General features: G+C 44.5%; 1 protein-coding gene across 1 annotated transcript in view; it reads right to left on the bottom strand.

Moving 5' to 3' along the window:
* Positions 1–366: 366 nt before the first annotated feature.
* The window catches only part of Prp6 (pre-mRNA processing factor 6), a 73,484-nt gene continuing 49,874 nt past the window's right edge, over positions 367–23,976 (bottom strand). Inside the window, exons 18-23 of the mRNA XM_037421989.2 lie at positions 21,955–22,119; positions 18,022–18,198; positions 7,160–7,361; positions 4,107–4,245; positions 1,740–1,866; positions 367–770 (exon numbers count right to left, since the gene is read on the bottom strand). Of these exons, the coding sequence (XP_037277886.1) occupies positions 618–770; positions 1,740–1,866; positions 4,107–4,245; positions 7,160–7,361; positions 18,022–18,198; positions 21,955–22,119 (963 nt within the window). The 3' untranslated portion in view covers positions 367–617. The remainder of the gene's footprint in view (positions 771–1,739; positions 1,867–4,106; positions 4,246–7,159; positions 7,362–18,021; positions 18,199–21,954; positions 22,120–23,976) is intronic.

Here is a 23,976-nt window from a genome sequence, read left to right as displayed (position 1 = left end):
GATCAGTGCAACTTTAACGACCAAATTACTGTACATTAGCCGGGTTTCTCGCACACTACTTCGCCACTGAAACTTGTGTCAGGTGAGCAAGTAACCAGCCATACTCTGGTGAACGGGAAGACAGAATTATCAAGATCATTTTTATTGCATTCAAGCTTTTTTGTGGTCTGTGCTCATTTTACAGCAATGTACAACTTGTTTGATAAACCTGCTAAACCATATATCCACAAATGTGATGGCAATGTTCTTGCCTTTTTATCACACGTTTCCTTGTGCACGTACCAGAGAATGCTTTTAGAATAAATACACTGTGGACACAAAAGAAGCGCAAATGTGATGTGTTATAACTTATTGAATTCAAGAGAATAGAAATCCTGCAGCCAGCATCCTTCAATCTTTGCACGCAGTGGCTGTAGAGTTTATTCGAGTGCAAGAATTGGTGTAGACTTACACCTAAAGAAATGGGATCTCTTTCTTTGGGTGGTCACAAAAACACTATGAGAAATCTGTGCCTTGTGTAATGCTCTTTTGCTGACTGCCGTGCCTCAGGACAATAAAGTTAAAAAACAAATAAAAATCACGTGACTACAGTACCAACACTAAAGGTTCAGTGTAGCCTATGTTGGAACCGGAAGAGCGTTTGCCACCAGGACAAGAATGTCTTCCGTCTTCTTTCGCCAGTTGACAATGTCTTTGGACACCCGACACCAGTTAGGTCCGTGCCTTGGCTCTGCCATGACGCATCGCCTTTTCACCTCTTCTTGCTGCTCCTGCAAGCGGCACAGCCAGAGGTGACATATCTTTGAGTAGAAGTTCATTACCATGAACCAACTTGCTCAACAAAGTACTACCTCTTTTACTGCTTTATCGTTTCTTCAACATTTTGCTTGATGAACTGAAACACTAATGTTGTGAAGTCGATAGTTTGGCGGACACCCGCCTGGCCAGGGAAAGACGTGGAAGAAGGAAACACTGTGCCAACGAAAGTAAAAATATATTCTTAGAAATATATTTTTTACTTTGGCCGGTACTTTGATTGAATCGTCCACTCATGCTGCGCAATGGTTAGACGTAAAACACACCTGAAGCCCGCAAAATTAATCAAGCTATCCTGCTGTGCTGCCACTTTCACAAACAACAAAACAGATCTTACTGGACTCTCTTTTTTCTTACAAAATCATTCATGTCCGAAAAATAGGATGGTGATAGCTGCTTTATACAGAGCATTGGCATCAGCAAACATTTTCACATAGTACCTATTTTACCAGTGGAACTGCACCAGTGAAAGACCAAACCCTGCTGTGACGCATGGGTAACTGCTCACTTCCGACTGCTATGCGAAGATGGGATGAGAAAGAGCCTTGCTTCCTCTGAGCAAGAAACTAGTGATCATAAGCATAACAGCTTTTCGCAAGTGTACAGAAATACACAAATCATGTTCATAATTTTATTAACTGATAAATGCCATATTTTCCAGTAACCTTTCTAAGGCTATGTGCTTTGTACTGTTACTCTTGTTCAAGTGCAGATCAAAGTTGAAAGAGTGCAGATCGTGATAACGTTAATCCGATCAAGCAAATTGGCTTCCACACTTGTAAACAGGTTATGATATGTTTGCTAAACTTTCAGTTCACTATGCAGTATAAATATTTGAGCTAATCAAGTCTGTTTGCTGCGCATGTAGATACAGTTACAAAAAATAATGTCACTCAGAACTACAGTACAAGCCGGGCACTCACCTCACTGCCATGGAGAAGTTCGAACTTGTAGTAGTAGGCCCACGCATCCCCCAGGTCTGGCTCAATCTTCACAGTACGGTTTAGCCATTCCCGAACCTTATTTGTCTTGCGTTCGGTCCAGAAAAGCCTACGAGAAAAAAAAGGGAAGAAAAAGGCTCAAATGCATGTCAACATCCAAGGGTGCAACAGCCGAAATGGAATTTGCAGCAATTTTTGGAGCAGAAAAATGTTACTTCTGAAGCACTAAAATGCAAGTTTGGAGCAGGTTACAGGGAAAAAACATTCATTTTATGTTGATAGTTATAGCTGAGAACAAAATGATGACACAGAGACAAGAAGGACACGAAGGTCTCTGTGTCGTCGTTTTGTTCTCGCTCTATAACTATCGTCATGCCATACCAACTAGCCCAAGCTGCCACACTTCTAAATTCATTTTGTATTGCAAAAGACCGAATTTGGAGCAGCATGAAAAACTGGGATTACATTAAACAAAAAAATATGTGAAAACCATTCAACATTCCCTAAACCATGTAGAGTGAATAAGAGTGCTGCTATTTCAATAAAAGTAGTATTTTGAACCACCCCACTGACAAACAATGATGAAGTCCACGTTAGCATCTTCCATGCCGGCCAAATCGTTTGACTCTGAGGATTGAAACGTGGATATGCCAAGCAGGCGACATTGAGATTGAAGAAATTCATAAAACTGAGAAGCAGGGGAGACGAAAACAAGGAATGGAGCACAGTTTTATTTGATTTTAGAGGGCTGCATAAATGTCATACAGTGCTCCAAATGATTGCCAGTAATATTTTTTTAGACGCCAGCGATCATATTAGTACTAACAATTATGCGGAGTATCCTTGCATGAGCAACTGAACAAAGTGTGCTGTGTCCCGTGACTAGTGTTAACAGCCCCTTCCAAATGTCAAAACTCTTTCCGGCAGGCCGCCTGTGTACCCGGTGTACTACACAGGTTAGAACAAGGCCAAGCAATTTTCAAACTGCTTCACCCCCTTCCACCCCCCCCCCCTCTTTTTCATGTACCTTCAGGGCAAAACGACTGGGCACCTGTTTGACTAAAGTAACAGCAGCACACGCCCCTTAGCCCGGCGATGAGACGAGATATCTCTCGCGAGAGCCGTTGCTATGGCAACTACCGTATTTACTCGATTCTACCGCGCCCTCGATTGTAACGCGCACCCGATTTCCACCGCGAAAAAAAAAAAAAAACGTAAGACATCGATTGCAACGCGCACCCATTTTTTTTCGCTGGCCCGCACGATCACACCACTCGAAAAAACGATTCCTTTCGGGATTGTCTTCCATTTAAATATGAGGTACGGGCGAAGCTTGTGCCCATCTGACGTGTAACAGAGCATTGCCGTCACTGTAGTTTTACCGTAGACCGATGTCAGCACGCGAACTTGCTTCACCCCCTTCTTCTCGACAGTTGTGGTGCCAGGCATGTCAGAGTAAAGAGGCGTCTGATCGGCATTCCAGATTTGCCCAAGCAGGTAGCCGTTGTTGCGCCGCAAGTTTAGGACGAACCTCTGAAAACTGTAAAGCTTTTCATCGTACTTCTCCGCAAAAGTTTTCGCATATGCATGTTCCCCTTTGGAGGGAAGAGCCTTTCCTCTTCATATAGTTAATTAGCCAGCACCTGCTCGCTTTAAACTGGCTCCGCATTAGACCTTTTTCTAAGACTAATTGCATAGCCCGCACTTGGAGCAGTTCTGTCGTCACGGGCCGCTGTGCCGCTCGCTGCTCAAGCACATACTCACCGAGCAGCTCTTTAATTTGCGGAAACCGACCCTGCTGTGGTTCACTGAAGCCTTTGCGTGAGGCTTTACTGTCGACAATCTTCTGCTTTTGTTTCCGCCGGTCCCGCACGCACGTTTCGGGAACGACCGCGATGCGGCCCGATTTCCGTCCGTTTCTGCACACGCGATGACTTTTCTTTTAAAAGCGGCATCGTGGTGCACTCGAGTTTTTGGAGTCGGCCCTTCCACGTCGTCGATGCTAATGCACTACTAGATGACGAACTCCTCAGCACACGTACGAAGTGCCGCACATGGTAAACACATAGGCAGAAATAGCCGACGCACCATGCCGACGCACGTAGGGGGCGGCCATTTTGGATTTGCGATGGCAATAGATTGACCGTAATTTTTTTGTTCGTACTCGATTCTAACGCGCATGCGATTTATGAGCTCGCTTAACCGGAAAAAAGGTGCGCGTTAGATTCGAGTAATTACGGTAACGTGGTCACTGGCTACGCCGGCGTTCACAGTTAGAAAAGGAGTCTCCAAATACCTAATGTGCCCAATAATTTAAAAAGTCAGAAAGAGCAAAGAATGCTAACTCACTTGCTGACAGCCAGGAGAACGTGGGCGTCATGCTCGCAGCGCTTGAGTGCATCCACACTCTTGGTTTTACGCTGCGGCCGAGGTTCCATGAAGATAGCCTCGGCCCACAGGATGCCACTGGCAGGGCAGTCCTGCATGGCTGTGGAGAGAGCACAACGAGAGGAGAGCGTTATAATAATGCTATGCTGCAAATGCTTATTCCTACCATTCCATATGCCTTTGTGGAACACAATGTCACAAGCTTGCTGTCCCATGCACACTGTGCAGTCATTGTCCAGTTCACCGTACAGTCACCGTCAGCCCCACAGACACATTCATAGCACACATTGTGGCATATCTGGTGCTAAATAAAGAAATGTTAAGTACCGGTGAAAGAGATAGCATTCATAAAGCATATCCTTGCCCCCCAGCCACTACAGGAAAAGAAACAAAGACACTGCTCCACCTTGGAAGCTCATCTCCAACTTATGATTTGAAAAATGCATTCATGGAAACTGCGTGTCATACCGTTTGACAATTTGCACCAGGAGTAGCTTAAAGCTATTGCCTAATTTTTATTCTTTTTTTAGTGAAACTTCACTATGAGAAGATTGTGGAAAAGCATGTATATGTTAAAAACATGGTGTTGCATGTAAATGAAGTTATAAGAAGTGAACTCTATTTCACTATACCGAGATTCATGATATCATAATGTTGATAATATTGAGATTTAACTGTATCCTGTTTTAACGCCACTACTAATTAAAGTCTAAGAGAAGAAAAGCAGAAAAAAAACTGTATTAAGGGGGGACACGGGTCTTAGAAGGCCGAAAAATCGCAAAAAGATCGACTTTTTGAAGCTGACATTTTCGGAATCTGTACATATTTATGTACTTTTCTGAGAAGTTTCTAACTTCTCGCGTCATTATTCCTGGCACAAAATCAATTTATAACACCCCTGTGAGATGAATGTAAGTGCAAATGGATGCTAAAATCGCGCTTCTTCCGCGCCAAACCGTTGCCGGTACACACGAGCTGTCGTGGTCATTTTGGTCTCGTTTGGAAAGATCGTTCTTCATCTTCAATTTCTCGCCACCGCTGGTTCGCCTTGCTGATTGGTTTTTCAGCAAAAACGCGTCATCGAGAGGCACCAGCGCGCGATTCTATTGGCTGCTTGTGGCACGTGACAAAACCTCGGCATCCGATTAGCCAAGTGGCACTTCTGGTGTCTGCTTCACCATCGTGACGCGCATGGACATGCACCATTTTGTCATGGTGCTGTCGACTGCCTGCTGCAGTAAAGAAGTTCCGCGCCACACTAATTCGTGAAGCGGGTGTGGCGATCGTTCGTTCGCCATGAACTTCAGAAAAAGCCCCGCTATGGCTCAGGACGAGGATAACGAACTCGCGGCGGTTAACGGCATTCATCGAGTCACGGGTGTAGGCCTAGCTCACATACGAGCCCGTCTGTTGCCGACATCACGGAAAACAGCCGTGTTTTGCAGCCTCATCAGTTAGAGGATGGCAAGTAAAAAGCAAAAGTGAAGCTACGAGAGATATCAATCTTTGCAGCGACAGAACGGAAGCACAGTCTTATCGCCAAGTGTGCCTGACGAAGCGACCTCGTTTGTGTGTGATGCGTGACGGGTCGTCAGAGTGGAGTACGACGGGTGCTGACGAACAACATAAAATGAATCTGTTTGCGGTAAACGTGCTCGCCACCTGCGCAATGGAGGCTACCGGCAACAGGTAGATTGCTTTTAATGACGTGTTCGCAACAATGTCGTGGTGTCCACTCTAAAATGCGGCACTCTTACGTAAAATAGAAACCAACACCTTGGCACTCATGTAGCCTCGAAATTATGAGCGAGTGCACAAGTTCGGTTCGCGACATTTACTTGTAACTCATTCTAGACAAGCCTGAAAACATCGCCGTGTCAATCCGCAGATCGCGGATCACGCGTGCACATTCGTCGCACATCGGCATCAGTACCGTCACCGAACAGATAAGCGGCCTCGTCGGTGTACAAGCACACGGTGACAACTTGCAGCAGGACTTGAAGTAACGACACGTTCATGCAAACAATCAGTTTGATTACATGCCCGGTGCATATTAACTGACTAAAAGTATGTGAGCCATAATTTTTTTCACTCAAAATGGCGAAATAAAGTTTTAAAAGTACACAGACTTTCACCACTTTCCTTGTTTGGTTCTTCTGTAAAAGTGGACTTAGGACAGCTAGAGCTGTAATTATTTTGCACAATGTAGCTAAATGTGCATAAAAACAACACTGAGAGCTGATTTTACTTGTTCAGCTCCATTTTTTTTATTTTAATATGAATTTTTTTGTTCTTGGTTACATGCAATGAACTTTATTGTGCTGTATTCGAGAAGTAATTGTTCACTTTTTGATCAGCTTGCAGCGTTGCACTTCTTAGGCTTTCCAATATCGATATATATGTTAATGGCTATGTAATTCTATGTACATACATTTTTACAGTTAAAAATGTTGGACTTTTTTGTTTTATTGATTTTTCTCACAATGGCAGTTTTGTACACACTGTATGACAATTCCTGCAATATATCGGAAACTATTACAGATAGCGAATAATTCCTTTTGCAGCATGAAACTATATGTTTGGAGCACACAACATAGGAAGCTGATTTTAATTTCTCCTCGTGCAAGTTTTTAAAATTAGTCTTTTTGTGTGACCACACCATGGCCACATTCAGAGCTATGAAGTTTAGCGCACTGTAATGCAAAAAACAATAACCCAATAAAAAAAGTGCTTCCTATGTTGTGTGTCTTATGCTTTATACTGTTAATCGCTATGTCATTTGTAAACTTAATCACATTTTTAGAATCATGAGAACAAAATAAGTAAGCATGCCAACTCGCATCATATTTGGTTAAAAAATAGATGAGATATCACATAGACCCATGTCCCCCCTTAAATTTACCTATGCCACCCAGCATAATTTTGAAATATTTTTGTAGAATCATGTCCCCCATGAAGGTAGCTCATTATTTTAACAAGACGGAGATCCCTCAAAAGTAGTGCGAAGAGCTGACCTTTCGCCATGAGGTTCTGCGCAATCTCCTTGAAACCAGCACGAACTTCGATGCGCACGGCTTCAAGCCAAAGGTCTGCAGAACCCGGGTTGCGCAGCCGAGCCTTCTCCAGCACAGAGCGAGCCTTGGTCAGTGCCCCCGTCGACTCCTCCAGCCGAGACAGCAGCAACCACAGGGGCACCGATGTAGGACACTTTTTGAGCTGCATGAAAACACATGGTACTATTAGAAGTATGCGAAGGGAAAAGGGGCTTCAGCAAAGGGCAGTGACGTAGCCCGGGGATGGCACATGAGGCCCGTTTTTGCCTCCATTGAACATGTGAAGCAAACTTTCGAAGCAAAATTCCAGAGAAAAAAAAGTTGCAGAGGATTCCTAAGCATGCTATTATGAGATAGCAACATGAAAGTGTTTCTGTCGGCTAGGTTGGCGACACGTTGGTGGAGCAGTTGTCCTAATAAGAACGAAGAACTGAAGAGGCCAAATTATGTTTTTGTATAACCAATATGATATTCACAAAATTTTACATGTGAAAAGAAAGATGCCATTTCCTCAACCTCGCCTCCCCTTTCAGCTTCTGTCAAGACCCAATCCATGCGACGGACAACGGCACACTGCCATCAACCTCCTTATAACGTAATTGAAGGAGAGCCACAGTTATTTTGTCATATCCATTATTTCATTATATTTATTATAACAGTTTGTGGCAATGTATGCTCAGATGGACGCAGACCTATAAGCATGCAAAGAAGGAAACCGCCTCGCGGCCCGATGTACCGCCACGCGAACACGCGTGCAACGGAAAATAAACAGTCAAATCTCCTTGATTCAAACATGCTTAATTCGAACTTCCAGTTAATTCGAACTCGCACTGTGGCCCCGTAAAACCTATGTGTATTCCAATGGGCGAAAACGCCCCGTAATTCGAACGCGCAAGCACTTGCGACAGTTAATTCAAACATACCACGCTTTGAAAATGCTCTCAGCACTATGCCTAATTCCGCAGCGGCACCTGTCAACGCTGCGTGTGAAGAAGGAAAAGAAGAAAAAGAAAGAAAAGACTGTGGCGGATTGTTTGCTTTCTCTCAAATGCCGCTCTGCGATGCACTTGTGCCATGCTTCTCTCTTTTCCATCTCTGCACGTAGAGACCCTTCTCCTTTCAAGGCCGCACGTGCAGAGAGAGGAAAAAAAAGAAAGCTGTCGCGGAGAGTTGGCTCTCTCTGTAATGCCGATCTGCTTCTCTCCGCGTGGAGACGCTCCTCCTTTCTCGGTGCAGAGGATAGCAGCAGAGACGCAGTCGTTGCCGTCATCTTTAGAGAGAGTTGGCGCTGGGCTTAGCCGTGTGCTATTATGCTTTGCAAACTGCGTGCGAAATTGATTGACTCGCTGCAAAGCAAACGTGTGCAGACATGCATCACCAATTGCTTAAATTAATGATGGATGTCCTCTGATTTGTGAATAAATTTAAGTCTTCTGAGCTTCCCCATCGTGTGTTCTTAAGTGAGAGGGAAATCGCTTTAGACCGCAGCGCCGCTTCTCGGTGATGTGAGCCGCTGAGCACTTCCTCAATCCTCTCCACTGGCTGTGTTCCTCACACACGGCTCTCTCTGCCACGCGTAGCACAGCTATAAGGTCGGCGCGGGAATTTCGAAATAGCGGCGCTGAACGAGCGTCAAACTCCGCAGAAAACGATATACTTAACACACAACGGTCGTTTTTTTTTTTAGACTAATTTAGTTCGTTATTTCCATTTACCGGTCAATTTTACTTTCGTTACGACGAGGCTTAAAATGCATGGTTCTCAATGAAGCTTTCAAGGGGAATTTCATTTACTTCGTTATATCCATTATTTCGTTATACCTTGTTACATTATAACGGGGTATGAGTGTACAATCTGGAGTTGCCACTGTTGGTGTGCAGTGCGTTGACGTCTTTACGAATAAGCACTGGAGATGCTCGGAGGCGTTATGGTGGGAGGCGGCCAACATACCTGTGCAGCTTAGTCACTGACAACCATTCTGAAAAGCATTTCCACCTAAGTGCTCAGTAGTGCATGCGGCCTGTGTGTCTCCCCAAACTAACTTTGAATTTGCACTCCCTAAAGAGAATAACACTTTTCCTTGCTTACAATTCTACAGTCATTACAACATAGCCTAATTTATGTCACTGCACTATTGTTCTTGCTTTGTTTTATTTTTCATGCAAGTGGAGTGATGTACGTTTACATTACCTGAATGTGCATTTTTCATATATGGTTTCATATTTTACTTTGATTGTGTACCTTCATAGATGTAGTGTACACCAAGCTGTATTCGTGCTTTTTTATTGTATGTTTTTGTATTTGTCTATTGTATTCTCAGCTATGTGCATTTTCAAATGACGAATTACAATTTTTTTTGCGAGTACAGATGAACACAGTTATATCGAACCCACATATATCGAATTTTCGGGTGTATCGAACTCCCAAGTTATCCCCTTGAAATTCTTTTGTAAAAGTATAGAAATTCGCACGTTTATATCTAACAATATTTTTGCTCGCCTTCGGATATATCTAACACCACACGAGCTGGAAGATGCGCTTCAGCACACCCCCCCCCCCCCCCCCTCGCGATATCGGCAGCGCGGCTCCGCGTCCGTGTTGGAAGGCGTGTTTTGGCACTGGCAACACCCAATGACCTCTGTGCGGCGTCATGCCTCTGCCAAAATGCGATACCCTCGAAAAAAGGTAACAGCGAGAGGGCTCGGACTGCACAATCTCTAACTCGCGTTTTTTTTTTTTTTTTTTTCACTTCACTTTCTCTCTCTCATGCTTTCTCTGCGTACCCGTCTGCGCTCGGAGAGTAGGAACGAAGAAGTCGACGTCCTCCTTTCGCCTTTTCTTTTAGTTTTTGTTGCTGTTTTGCAAATTTTGATCAGCCAACCACAGCTCACATCTTTTGCTGTTGCCCTGGCAGGTGGCCATCGCCTCACCAGCCCCAAGTGCTCTGTTGCTTCCGCTGTCGCGTCGCCTATGTACCACTGCACGTGCAGCATATTTCTTTTGCAAGCGTGTTGTGCAAAGCCGCTGCGGACTCGGCCAGAGTCAAGAAGCGCAAGAGCCTCGACTTTGCGACAGCGTGTTGAGGTGGGCGAGACATGTTTGACCATCGCGGACGACTTCAGGATACCACGAAGCACTCAGAGCACTTTGTTGAAACATAAGGCAGATATCAAGGTAAAGGTGGCGGAGCAGCAAACGTCGGGAGCCTGTCATGTGCACGCTTCTGCCACAGGTATGTAGACAAGGCAATCTATGTCTGGTTTTTAGAAGTGCACGCGAAGAACATTCCGGTGGGTGGCCCGATGCTGATCGCCAAGGCCAAATGGTTTGCCGCTGCACATGGTGAAACAACTTCGCCGACAACAGCGGGTGGCTTCACCGATTTAAGCAGCGCTACAACATCGTTGGCAAAACCAACTCTGGCGAAAGCGAAGCTGTCAGCAGCCAGGACATCCAGCTGTGGATGATGAAGGAGTGGCTGGAAATCTCTGCGAAGTTTTCTCCCACGGAGATCCTCAATGCCTGCCGAGATGTGAAGACGGACGCAGCGGTCAACTGCTTTCGCAAGGCAGGCTTCGAGACAGTGGAACTTGTGGAAACCGGTGAAGACAACGATGACGAGCGCACAGATGACGCCTTTCGCGAGCTGTCGTCCCGCTTCCCGGTAGCAGTGCTACACAAAGTGTTTGCAAACGAGCGCGTGGAAGCGAACTGCAATGTCCAGGCCGACAGCTCATGTTACGAAGAGGATTGTCCGGACGAGGCAATGGCTACATGCGCTTACTCGGTAGCTGAAGTGGCACCAGCGTTCGGCATCATTCACCGTTGTATTGGCCCCATGGAGAGAACCGGGCTGTCGCACCTAGACATCCTTGATAAGATCGAGACTAGCGTCTTCAACATTTCAAGAAGAAAGGAGCAAACCAAGATTAGCGATTTTTTTTTTTCACGAAAATAAATCATGCTGTTGCGGCGTGTGTGGGGAATTAGTTGTCATTCTTGAATGCGCCTATTGTAGGCGATGATCAGCTACAGGTAAGCTCATGGGACCTCTATTTTTTCTTTATATCGAATTTTTCATATATCGAACTAATTCGAGTTCGATATATCCATGTTTGACTGTATTTATTCACTGCTGCCTCTAAGGTCCCACAAGTCCCTCAAAGCTGTTTCTGACAGCTTTCTGCCTGAAGGTACCCCCAATATTGTGTTCGAAAATAAAGTTTAAAGTTCAAGTTCAACATAGCCATACCTACACTGTTCAAGAATTCTGAATCCGGGAGATTTCTGCAATAATGGGGCGAGGAGTCATGCTGAATTATTTCCCTCATTTTTTGGGAGGAGGGAGGGCACTAAAGAAAAAAAAAAGAATGTGAAAAACAAAAGGGTTTGGGGTACTGCAAACGCTAACATCGGCATTGTGGTCTTATTATAGCTTGGAGTGGCCAAACACATGAGGGTAGTATTTCCCACTAAGGAGAAAGTCTAAAAAAGAGAACGCATATACTACCAAAATTTCGTGTTATCATCACAACTAGCAAAGTCGATTTCTGTCAAAACAACTCGCGAATGTCTTCCTGGGACAAATGTGAACGGACAGGATGGCGCAGTTGGCTGCCACAAAAGCACAAGCCAAAGCTTGGCTCGCTACTACATTCTTTTGACAGAAACACCACAACGCATCTAGCCTTATTTATGTCTTTACTGCACAGAGGTGGTGTCGTGCCCAATGAAGTGATATTGCCTTTAATCTATCGCTGCATTAGCCGTGTGCCCTCGGAGCTCGTAGATCGATATCGCGTTACCACAACTGCGGTTTCGTGTGCAGCAGTTGCGGCAAACGTTTTTATTCTATGTGCGCTGGCTGCGCACATGCCTTCAAAACACGTAATTTCATGCTATCTATGATCGCATCTGCTGCGGTTTTGTCCACAGAGTTTGTGGCAAGCAGCGTTGCTTTGACAGGTCGAGCATTGAACGCGTGCACACTGTCAGAGTTCTGTCAGTCACATTGTCGCCATACATGATCCTGTCAAGAATGACCGCGGTTTCGTCCCCAGCGGTTGTGGCAACGACAACCACGCACTGTAAAAGACAGGGCGTGCACTGGTCACACACATACATCTGAAGCTTCAAGCACGCTGCCCTCGACCTTCGTTCGACAGTTTCGGCACTAATGTTCACATCACTTGCCATGATAAGGAAAAGTGTTTGGAACATTCGAATTCTGGCCTATTGGACACAGTGAAATCTGCCTCAGGAATTCCACGAATTTGTACCTCCTGCGGCTTCACATCACTGAGGTTCTATTATACGTTTGTTTAGATGAACCCCTCCTAAATTCGTTTATAATAAGATGCAGTGGGTTCAGAAAAAGCCTGGAGCGAATTTACCTGCATTTTTGTCAATGAGGCCACATCACGCACAGAAATTCTGATTTCCCGGAGGTTTTCATGACAACAGTACAAACGGAAGAAACACTCGAAATTTGGGAGTCTCCATAACAATCGGGGAGACATAGCAGGTATGCATAGCCCAAACACACCACGCTGCCTTTGACACTGTCATTTTGTGCAAGAATGCAAAGAGTGCAGCACAGACATACAGATATTTCCTTCATGAACGTAAGCAGCTTGTCATCACCGCAGCCCCCGTTCGGTCAAGAATGGAGCGGGCATCAAGAAATGAGTGTGTACGATACAGCAAGTACCCCGACACTGAAGGCTTCAAGTCAGATCGTGATGTGTTGCACAGAACTAAGAATGATCGTCTTCGAGCGGCAGCAAATTCTGTACATCGGTGAAGATACGGCGATTGTTCACGTGTGCGCACACATCGGTGAAAGCCGGATGAGTTCTCCACTCTTTGGCCACAGTCTCTGTTTTCTGCGCAAGCCTTTCCAAACGCTCCATAGAACCGTAACTAATTCGACGCTTTGCCGGTATCCGTGGTGCTGATCACAAAGGTAAAATTAACATCGTTTAGTAGGGTTCATGGCGGTACCAAACATATTCATGAGAGCTCGGGTGCCTGCCAAAATGCCTGATAAGTCTACTGAGAGGCACTGAAGCTATTTTGAATGTGGCTGTAGCAATCTGATAACTTGTGCAAAATAAAAACAGATGAATTCATTTTCCTAAACTGCCTGACATAGGAAACACCAATAGAAACATTCGAAAGTTGCAATATTCACACACTTTTAAAGAAAATGATAAAGGATGAGCAAGAAGATGTCTCAAAGTGACTGCTTGTGAAGATATAAGACATTTGAAGTACTGCAGAAGATACATTAAAACAGGCAGGTTAGGCAGTTCCTATATTTACAGAACTTGTCCAGCATTAATGAAAGAGCAGAGTAAAGTAACATAAAAATTACACCTTACTTTTCATTAATTTGTCAGCTGCTTTCTCGGTGCCAGTACTACAGTATTTATTTGAACATAAGGCGGTCACGATTATAAGGCGAGGGGGAGTTGAAGAACCAAAGAAAAGGAAAAAAGTTTGCACACTAATAAGGCAAGAGTTCTCGCCAAAGACTTTATTTGACATCCCACGTCTAAGTGCACAAAAATCAGCTGTGAAACCGCATAATCAAGAGCTGTCATCCTCTGAAGTACCACTGCTTTCCTTGTTGCTGTTGCATTCTTCAAGTTCACTAACTTCGGTGCCGTCCAGCGAGTTGGAAATGGAGCACTTCTTGAAAGAAGCTGCCACCATTGCGCTGGGTGTGGCTGTCTAAGCGTGGACTATCCAGCGAGACACTACAGACAAAGATGCATGCTTCAAATGGCCCGACGATGTCAAGGCCGTATCGTTGGAGGCCATCCACTCGTTGTAGAGGCGTCTTACATGGTCCTTAAAAGGCTTGTTCAGACACACATCCAGTGGCTGCAGCTGACTTGTCATGCCACCAGAGATGACAACGAGATTGGTGGTGACTTCTTGTAGCTTTTTCTTGACCCCTTCGGTCAGATGTCCCCGAAAAGCGTCAAGGACAAGCATTAATTGGCGAGCCAGCAGAGCCCCGGGACGCTGGCACTACACAGTTTTTATCCAATCGATGACGAGTGCTTCAGTCATCCAGCCTTTTTCCTGGCAGCAGATGTGCACACCCTTAGGGAAATTTTCATTCTTGGGCATGGTTTTTGTCTTCAGCAGCACGTAAGGCAGCAGCTTGTGCCCGTCGGCGGTGCACGCTAACATGACAATGATTCGCACTTTTTCACATTCTGCGGTACGTACGTAAACTTGGCGATCACCTTTAGCGTGTACGGTTTGTGCTGACGGCATGTAAAAAAATATTTGGGTTTCGTCTGCATTTCCGATCTGGCCGAGGAGGTAGTTGCACTGTCTTTGCACTCAGATTACATAACGTTGAAAAGACAGGAGCTTTTTTTCATAGTCGCGGGGAAGTTTTTGCGCAATAGAAGTCTGCCTAGAAGTGAGAAGCAGGCATTTGTCATGTACTTTTGCACCCAGCCTCGGCTAGCCTTGAACTGCGACCCGGTGATGCTGCGATCTGCTACAAACTCTCGAGCCTTCATCTGAAGCATTTCATTGTCACAGTCAAGGCACAGCTTCTAGTTTCTTTGACAAATTTTGTCAGACTTTCCTCAACTTCGGGAAACACACCACCTCGAAAAGCTTACCACGTCGCAGCGCAGGCACAGCAAGCTCCCTTCTTCTTCCTCCAACGACGCACATTGTTTTATGGGATGCCGTACTTCTGACCTGCCGCGCAGTTGCCTAAAGCTTCAGCATCGGTCATCACCTTCCTCTTGAAGGTTGCATCATAGTGACGACCACTTGCCATGATGACTAGTGACGACGGAAAGGTTCTCGTAGGTAGTCCAAAAGGTAACCGACAATGGTTAGGTGGCGCAGCGATCGGCCCAGCCGTCGGCGCCACGGTGTCGATTTCATGAAGCATCGAGACTGCCAACGAGCCATTTCTACTGTGCATGATGTGAGTATATCGTGCTGTTTGAGGCATGTCGTTGGTTTTGCATTGAGGTTTTAAGGCGATTGAAAACTTCGATGCCCATTTTCGACCACCAACGCTTGAAAAGGAATGCGCACTGTACGACAACGACCATGTGTATAGTGTTAAAGAATTGAACACCGACATCGCAGCGAAGTGCTTGTCACAGCAAAGCAAGCATGCTTACGACGTTGAATTCCACTTAAGTGCACGAATACGACCGTATACGTTTTTTCGATCAGCTGTGACTTGTAGTTTTATTACTCGAAAACCTCGAATGCTGTTGAGCAGGAGCTGTCGACTGCCTCTTGTATAAAGGAGGAAATATTGTCGGAAGGTAACCAGGATGATTCTCGATGGTGCTTTTTCGCTGTTGTCGAAATGCCTCGAGCATACGCTGGTATTCTCGTTAGGTTTCCAAGATGAGAGGTCATCGGTGCTAAAACATTGAATTGAGAGCAATCAGCTGACACTCCACAACACGAAAATAAAGCGTGTGCAAATGTGCACGAGCGAAATGCAAATATGCAAATACACGACGAGTGATGAAGCAATCAGCTGACAATAACGTGTGCGCGAGAGAAGCGGTAATTTGCGAATACTCCACGTTATACGCGGTGCACTCCAGCCTTATTTCTGTCGTACTAAGCGCGAGAAAGCCTCGGCATTAATGAGCCCGTTCCAGCAGTAGTCATCGTTCTGGTGCACAAAGGAGCGGCAAGGCACGTTGGCAAATCAATGCGTGGGAAAATACGCCGTGCGTCCAAGCTCTTATGACGTTACGTTTCACGAGTGACAACCACTGTGCGTGTTTTAACACAGGCATGTGAGTGGTTGTAATGTTACTGTGCGTTGCACGAATGCTTCTTGTTATTCTTTTTGCTCTGATGTCGTTTAACAAAAATTCGCAAGGGCGACACTTACTTGACGCGCCGAACAGCGACGCTCCACTTCTGCCGCCGAGTTTTTTTTTTTTTATTGAAGTAGAAAATAAACGAAGCAGTTTTTGTCACCGTTACTTGGCGACGGCTACCCCTTTCCACTTAATTGGTACAAATAAAAAAATGAAAAAAAGACAATAGCATGTATACATATATACAGTCCTAAAAGGGTGAGAGCAAGAGTTCTCCTATATGGGCAGAACAAACACGCAGACGACACTCTCACTTTTAACTTTTGTCCACTCAGTATTCGTCACAAATCTTCGTTTCTTTGAAGAACTGTTGCAGCACCTTCACTGCTTTGCCATTTGTTTTGGATGGCCATGGACCTAGTATTTTATTCAACCCGAATGGTCGCTAAGGATCTAACCTATGCAGTTCTTGTTCTCGTCGCCTTCGGTGTGTGTCGTGTTTCGTACAGTCGAGCAAGAGGTGACAGATATCCTTGTCGTCGTGGCCGCATGAACATGCTGACGATGTTGCACGATGAATACGAAGTAAGAAGTGCTTTGTGTAAGCAGTTCCGAGTCGTAGGCGAAGAATGAGTGTGTCGAAACGTCTTGGGAGGTCACGGTCTAATTGGTACTCAAGATTAGGATCAAGAGAATATAGGATCGATTCCTTTGTTTCGTCTGTGAACCAGGTAGACAGGCATAATTCACGCTTTGTTGTTCTTAAAATTCTATTTACATCATACTGAGATACCCGAATGAGGCACGTTTGCGTAGAATTATGAGCAGTTTTCGCCAACTCATTCGCCATTTCATTTCCCTTAATTCCGCAGTGACTGGGGACCCGCTTCCCACGGTCTCGATGGGAAGCGATACATTATGACACCGACATCTCCTTCTTTGTTGTAGCAACCCTTAACACAGCAGTATCTGCGTTTGTTTTTTTTTTTTTCACCTCTGACAATGGAGTTGTCAACAGGCTGCAGTGAATTAATTGAAAAACGACGCGCTATGTTGTTTTGCCTGTTCGCACAACGATGAAATGCCGCGAAGGGCCGTTCCGTGGGTTCTAATCACCGCTTCTAGGCGAGGAGACGTGTACAAGCAAACTGCAGTGCCGGGTGCCTAATGCCATATCGAACAAAGGTCACGGGAGGCTGCACGCTCACCAGCAAGGGAACATAAAAGACAAGCCCACATGAAAAAGTGGCCGGAATGGCTGGAACTCGGCTTGTGGATTGTAACATGCTAGATTTTGGCTGGCTGTTCTTGGCTTTCAGTGATTTTCTAACGCGCCACTGCGGATCTCAGAGCCCATGACGTTCTCGGTCATTGTTTTTGCAGAGGTAACTGCTGTCAAACAGTTTTTTTTTTTTTTTTCCAATCTCGCTGACGATGACCTATTAGGTTACAGTGCACATGTGCAATAGCGTTATAATGGTAAATATTTGGAATTATTTGCATTTTCATGCAAAAAAATAACAGTATGCCTTCCTGGCATAGAAGCAATAATTGATGTTTATCTTGAATATAAGGCGGGGGTAGACTTTGAGGCCACGGTTTTGGGAAGAAATCTCGCCTTATATTCGAGTAAATACAGTAATTAGTAACTACAAGCAATGACATTTTTGAAGAAAGCAATTCCAATCTATTGTGGCTGTTCAACTGTCTGCTTTGTTGTGAGAGATGAGATGGTGTATTGAGTGCATGTAAAGTGGGCACAGGTCTTGGAGGCTGTGTGTGTGGTTGACGGTGGAGGTACGAGATGGCGCGAGCGTCAAGTGAACAGAAGGGGACGCGCGTGTTCGTGCGAGATTACGGGAGGAGAGAGATGAGGGTACAAAGGGGAGGTCAGACATGTTAGATATGAGGCACAGAAATTCAAATATGTGCAGAGGGTGTAATGAAGGTGTGGGGTCATGAAGTGTATCGTAAAGTTTAACAACATACCCCCTGGTTGTAGGTGTTGCGTGCCAGGTCGGTCTGGCCCTGGCTCTGCTCAATCTGGCCCTTCATCATCCACAGCTTGGGGAAGTCAGCATACAAGCGCAGCCCTTCATCCAACAGCAGCTGGGCCTTCTGAAGGTCCTTCAGTGCCCACTCCAGCCGCACAGACTTCATCATCACCTGCATCAGAGAATGACACATCAGAGTACATCCCAGGCACTATATAACGAAACAATAGCTTAAAGGGACACTAAAGTCAAATAAAAATTTATGTCAGAGTGAAAGCTCAATGTATTACCACATCTAAAATGATAGTATTATCAACAGCAGTGCCCTACTTACTGAGAAATTAAGGTAAATGCGCAAGAATCGATGTGCCACAGTAGGACATTCTCAAAATGGTCCCGATGATGTCAGATGAACTGCCTACAATTAATCACTAGTATAATCAATCTAGCTGCACTAAATAAAGAACCTTCTGTGCATCACGAGACACAATAAAATGCTGCTTGTTCGTTTCTGTTTGATTCATGGAAAAATGAACCGCCAGACCGTTACTATACGGAAGGGCACGAGTGGTTCAAAAATTAAATTTTCGTGTGGTTAAACTGGACAGGTCGTGCCATCTAGCAGGACCCAGTTGAACTAAAATGTGTCTGCCATCTCGGAGCCAATGGCAGGAAATTTATCAATGGCCGTTGCTGCTGTGGCTCTTGCTGCTTTCGTTCTGCTGCTACCAGTGTCAGAGACCGCGCAATATAGCCGGGCAACGTTGTGCACGGCAACAGTGACGTGAAACGTTTTGCTTCTTGAGGCAGGTAGTTTGAAGTGCCCTAACCCAATGCGGACCACTAAAACGTGATTTTATTTAAAGATAAGCCATCCTTGACACAAAAGTAATACTACAAGGTTTCTGAATTACTATTTCAACAATCAACATTGACTCAATAGTTGCCTTTAGTGTGTCTTTAATACACACTTCATAATAGTTAGCACTATGATGCTGAGACTACCCAATGCAAATTTTGTCCTACGGTCACTCAGCTTCTAAAGAAAGGTGGCCACTGCATGGGTGTTTTGTACAGTGTGGCAAGATTCAGAAAAACCCCACTGAATTATCATCATTTACTTTTTTTAACGGTGACATATGGTACCACTTGCTTTCTTTATCGGCTCTTTCCTCAAAAGAATTTTGCACCACTGAGGACCGACTTGAAAAAGAACTAGTCAACGTGCCATAAATATCACTGTGCCACTAATTTGAGAGCTGAAATCATGTAAAATGTTGAGAAGAGAAGTAGTGCAGTAAAGGCTAATTAATATGAACTCAGTTAATTAAAAATAACTGTCAATTTGAACTGAAGAATTTGATTGATATGTGGGATTTAACGTCCCAAAACCACTATATGATTATGAGAGACGCCGTAGTGGAGGGCTCCGGAAATTTAGACCACCTGGGGTTCTTTAACGTGCACCCAAATCTGAGCACACGGCTGTCAATTTGAACTGAGCCTGAGGTGAAGGCACCACACTGTATGTTTTTATGGGGGCAAACTCCTGATAATTTGAATGCGTCAATTATCCACAGGGACACACCATTCTCCATTAAGCTCTCATACACTGTTTGCAGTCAAAATAAAATAATTTGCACGTAAGAGACGTGATTCAAATTTGGCCAAGAGGAACTGCGCACACCGAGGAATTGAATAAAGGGCACATCTCGATTCTGAAATTTGATATTAGTGCTTATTAGCATCCACTAATGATGATGCTTACCAACATCACCCAAATGCTCTAACCCCCTATTTTGCCATAACTAGCCTATTCAAATACTCCTTCTTTCCCCACCAAATCATAAATTTGAACAATTTACCTCTGTAAACGCTGCATTATTACATTTACTTTACATTACATTTTACTTTTTCCACTTTGGTTGTTTCAAGTAGTTTTCCTAAAAATGTCTTAAGCGGGTTTTCCAATTGTATGCCAAGAAACGTTTAGTTTGAATGTGATTATTTTACCTTTACTGGCTTATTGTATTCTACACACCCTGCTGCAATACTACATAATAAATAAATCAATAAATCAAATAAATATATTTTAAAATTAAGTTTCACTGCTCACACGAATGCATGTGAGTGCTTGTTTCTGGCATATTACTGAATGATCCAATTAAGTTCACTGTTACATATCCATGAGCTAACCTTCCACAACTGTGTAGTAGCATCAGCACTTAAACCTCATTACAGTCAAACCCACTTAGATATAACGATCTATCAGTTATAATGACTATATTTCAGGACACATACGATTTTCCTATGCTACCATTTGAAACTGAGTCTACATACAGCGAACATTTTTCAAAGCCTCTTACTTTTACAACGAATACTTCCGACATGATCGTGGTAAAAATATGGCACATACGAAGCGCAAGAAAAATGTTATAACAGGCATTTTACGGCATGTGATCGGCGCGCACTCGCGTGTGCCCCGCTGCAGTTTACTTGCGACGAATATATCGTAGACAGCGGCGAGCACCACATGTATATTTCAGACGCTGTGAGCAAAGTCGCTCACTTTCCAGGCGTTTCTTCACTGGCAGACTGGAAGTGAGGAAAAAAAGAAATAAGAGGCAGCATCAAGACTTGCTGTCAGCTTTCGCACGGCGAACTTCTCCAACGCCGTCCTCAGCCCCTACGACCGCCGAACGCCTTCGAACGCAAAGCCATAAATTCGAGAAGCGATAACTTTTTATCGTATAAAAGTTCACAGTGATACTCAGCTTGCTGACACCAGAAGGTGCCGCAAAACATTTCCAGCCTTTTGGTTACGGCGGAGACCGGCCGATTAGTGACAATGACTTCCACGTGGTTGCGGCAGTGCCTTAACAGATAAGTATCAGAAATGAGCAATGGCGAGGGGTCCAGTGGAGATGAGTGGGCCATTTTGACCCATGGCCGGCAACCTTATTACAGTCATCTGCAGATAATTGCTCGTTCAAGTGACAGCAGTACAAGCACATCATGCCGCCGTTCTCAAGTTTGCCGCTTGCACGTCGTGCGAGGCCACTTGCGCGCGTTGCCTACAAAATTCGTCTTCGTAGTGCTACTCACCGCACCCTAGCACGATCGTCAGTGAAGCATGCACGAACGCACATACACATGCATGCATTGAACCGCAAACAACCAGGCATGCGCCAGCGGGAGTCAAGTAAGCGACGCGCCACACGTGACTAGCCAGGGATGATTGGTTCGACGTGGCAGTACCATGCTTCAGTGGAACAGCGTGAGTTCATTGCGAATGTGGTTTAATTCACTTGTGAGCAAACGGGCATCGCTTAGCACGCGGAAAATCCAAGTTTGTCAGCGAAGGGGTGGTTAGCACTTTTCAATAAATATTCACACAAAGAAAAATGGTTAGGTTGCCAAGTGCACGTTTTTATGGGGGAGTCCACATACAAAGAACTACTGATATAACGACCACTCATCGCGGCACTCTTGAGTTCGTTACAAACAGGTTCGACTGTATAACAAGGTTGTATCATACGTGAAAATAAGTTCGTGATAATTAAAAACTTGTTATAAAGGTATGTCTATTACAGAAGTATTCTTCATTTGCTTTGTTATAACTAATATTTCATTATATCCGGGTCCCTTATATAGAAGTTTGAGTGTAGTTCACGGTCACGAGCCAGGGGCGGCTTCTTTGGTTTCTGGCTATGCAGTTTTTTAATATTTGTTCATTTTATCAGTCACTTAGTGTGATTCGAACTCCACAAAGTTCAAACAACTTTATAGTGCCTTTCGAGTTCAAACTAACAAGCTTTTAATATACATGTTTCCAGCTCTGAGCCTCCGGTGGGCACAAGAAAAAGAAGCTAAATGATTGAAAAAAAAAAAACTGCACGCACGCCAAGTGCAGCACGATGAAACCCACCCTGGCAGTTGGGGCACTGGAACGTGCTTTTGCAAGGAGTCGTCGTGCACGCTCGAACTCGTTGTTCTCACTCTCCAGCTTGACGGCAGCCAGCCAGATCTCCTCACTGTTCGGATTGGCCTGGAAGGCTAGAGACAAGATGCTCCGAGCTGCTGGAATGTCACCCTGCCACCGAGAAAGATACATGAGCATTAATTTACTGGGAACACTCTTATTTCAATAAACTCGATGAATAGAGAGGCAAATAAGAAAAGGCTATGACACCTCCTCAAATTGCATGACCTATACAAAGCAAGACTCATCTAGTGAGGTAATGTGCTCAGCAGGAAAGCAGACTAAGGACAGAAAGGAGCAAGAGAGACAAACACTCTTACATACTTCCTTTCTTTCTCTCCTTTGCCCCCTTTTGTACCGCACACATTACCAGAATTATCGAATGCCAACTAGTTTTATCTAATACTTGGCTACTTCTGAGAATATGTGCTGTCAATAGCTTGACAACTTCATACGCAGATACCGGTAAGATGCAGCTGGTATATACATTTCTGTTGAGAAATAGAAGTAAACTGCCATTTTGGCCTGCCAAATGCACTCCACCCCATTCTTAATTCCATTCTTCAGCCTGACAGTTCAGATCTGTGGTTTAAAGCAAACGTATTCCTTTGCCGCCTCCAGTGCCTTGCTACCCATTGCAAAGTGTTGCTCCCTTCCAAGACTGTCGAACATTACTACATTAATTGGTCTTTTGAATAATAACTTTCCGACCAACTACTCTGCTTTACCTGCTTGATTCATTAATCATGCTCTGACTGCATGCATTAATGATGTGATCACCGTGCCTTATAGTCCTTAGAGCATGAGAAAATTGCTCTACCCTGTCCAATTCACATCCATTCCCTCTCAGTTAAATGGTTATTTGGGGGGGGGGGCACAGAACATATGGGACAACAAAAAGCACAAGTGTTGATTTTTTTGATCAGAGACAGATATTTGCAAGTCTATCGCTTGACAAGTAACTTAAAAACTGACAGACGCGTGTAAGAAGGAACATGCCGCTTCACCTGTTAGACACAATGTTTTAATTGTTTATCTACGTTCTTTTTCCTTGTACAAAAGAGGTGCCAGTCAAGCAATTTGCTGAGCAAATAATCCATGTCAATGAAAATACAGTGAAGCACTCAAGGCATTCATGCCAGGTTGATCAAGCTAATCACTGCCGTAGCACGAGTGTACTTGTTGTTAGACGACACACTAAGGAATAAAGCAACAGTTGACACATTTTGCATCTAGAAAGCGGAAAATATTTCATGAAAGCTCTGCTACTGGCCCTCGGTATGAAAAAGAGATTAGTTACACTTAAAAGAAAACACAAACAAAGGAAGAAGTGAATGCAGCAATTTCTTCAACTGATATATGTAAGCTTAGAAAATTGTGGCAGTGTAATATCGTTTGTGCAACATCTCAATTCAATGTCGGTGAGATGAGAAAAATTTGGTTGAACTTGGCACCCAGTCCTTCCTGCCCGTCTCATTTTCTGCACTATGTTCCCTTGTACCAAGTTATATTTCAGCCTGAAGAAAAAGGGTCCACTGATCTGTGCTCATCAACTGTGTTGCTGATAGACTACAGCTGCCAAACATTTATTCGAAATTCATAGCAATACCTAAAAGGCCGAATAATCAAGAGACCAACAAAAAAAAAGATTCCCTAGTGTTGCGACTCCGGGTCCTGCGGGTCTCAGTTAGGTAGCGGGCCCCCGTACTAGGACCCATCGTCGAACAAGTCAGAAGAGGCGCTCGTAATAACGACAATTTATTTACATGGTTAGTAACTGAGAATTCAAAAAGAGGTTATCAAGTGATCAGAACTGTACATGAGAGCTGTTTAACTGTAGAACTTCCTATACACAAAAGTCTTCGGCTTATATAGCGCCTCGTTGCCAACATTGTCCATGGCTTCCGCCAATAGGGTGCTCGATGGTCTAGGTGCTCCACCCACGAAGGAGAGGAAAGACACCACATA

Source organism: Rhipicephalus microplus, chromosome 2 (genome assembly GCF_043290135.1).
Source record: "Rhipicephalus microplus isolate Deutch F79 chromosome 2, USDA_Rmic, whole genome shotgun sequence".
NCBI lineage: Eukaryota > Metazoa > Arthropoda > Arachnida > Ixodida > Ixodidae > Rhipicephalus > Rhipicephalus microplus.
This window is presented reverse-complemented; position numbering and strand designations above follow the sequence as displayed.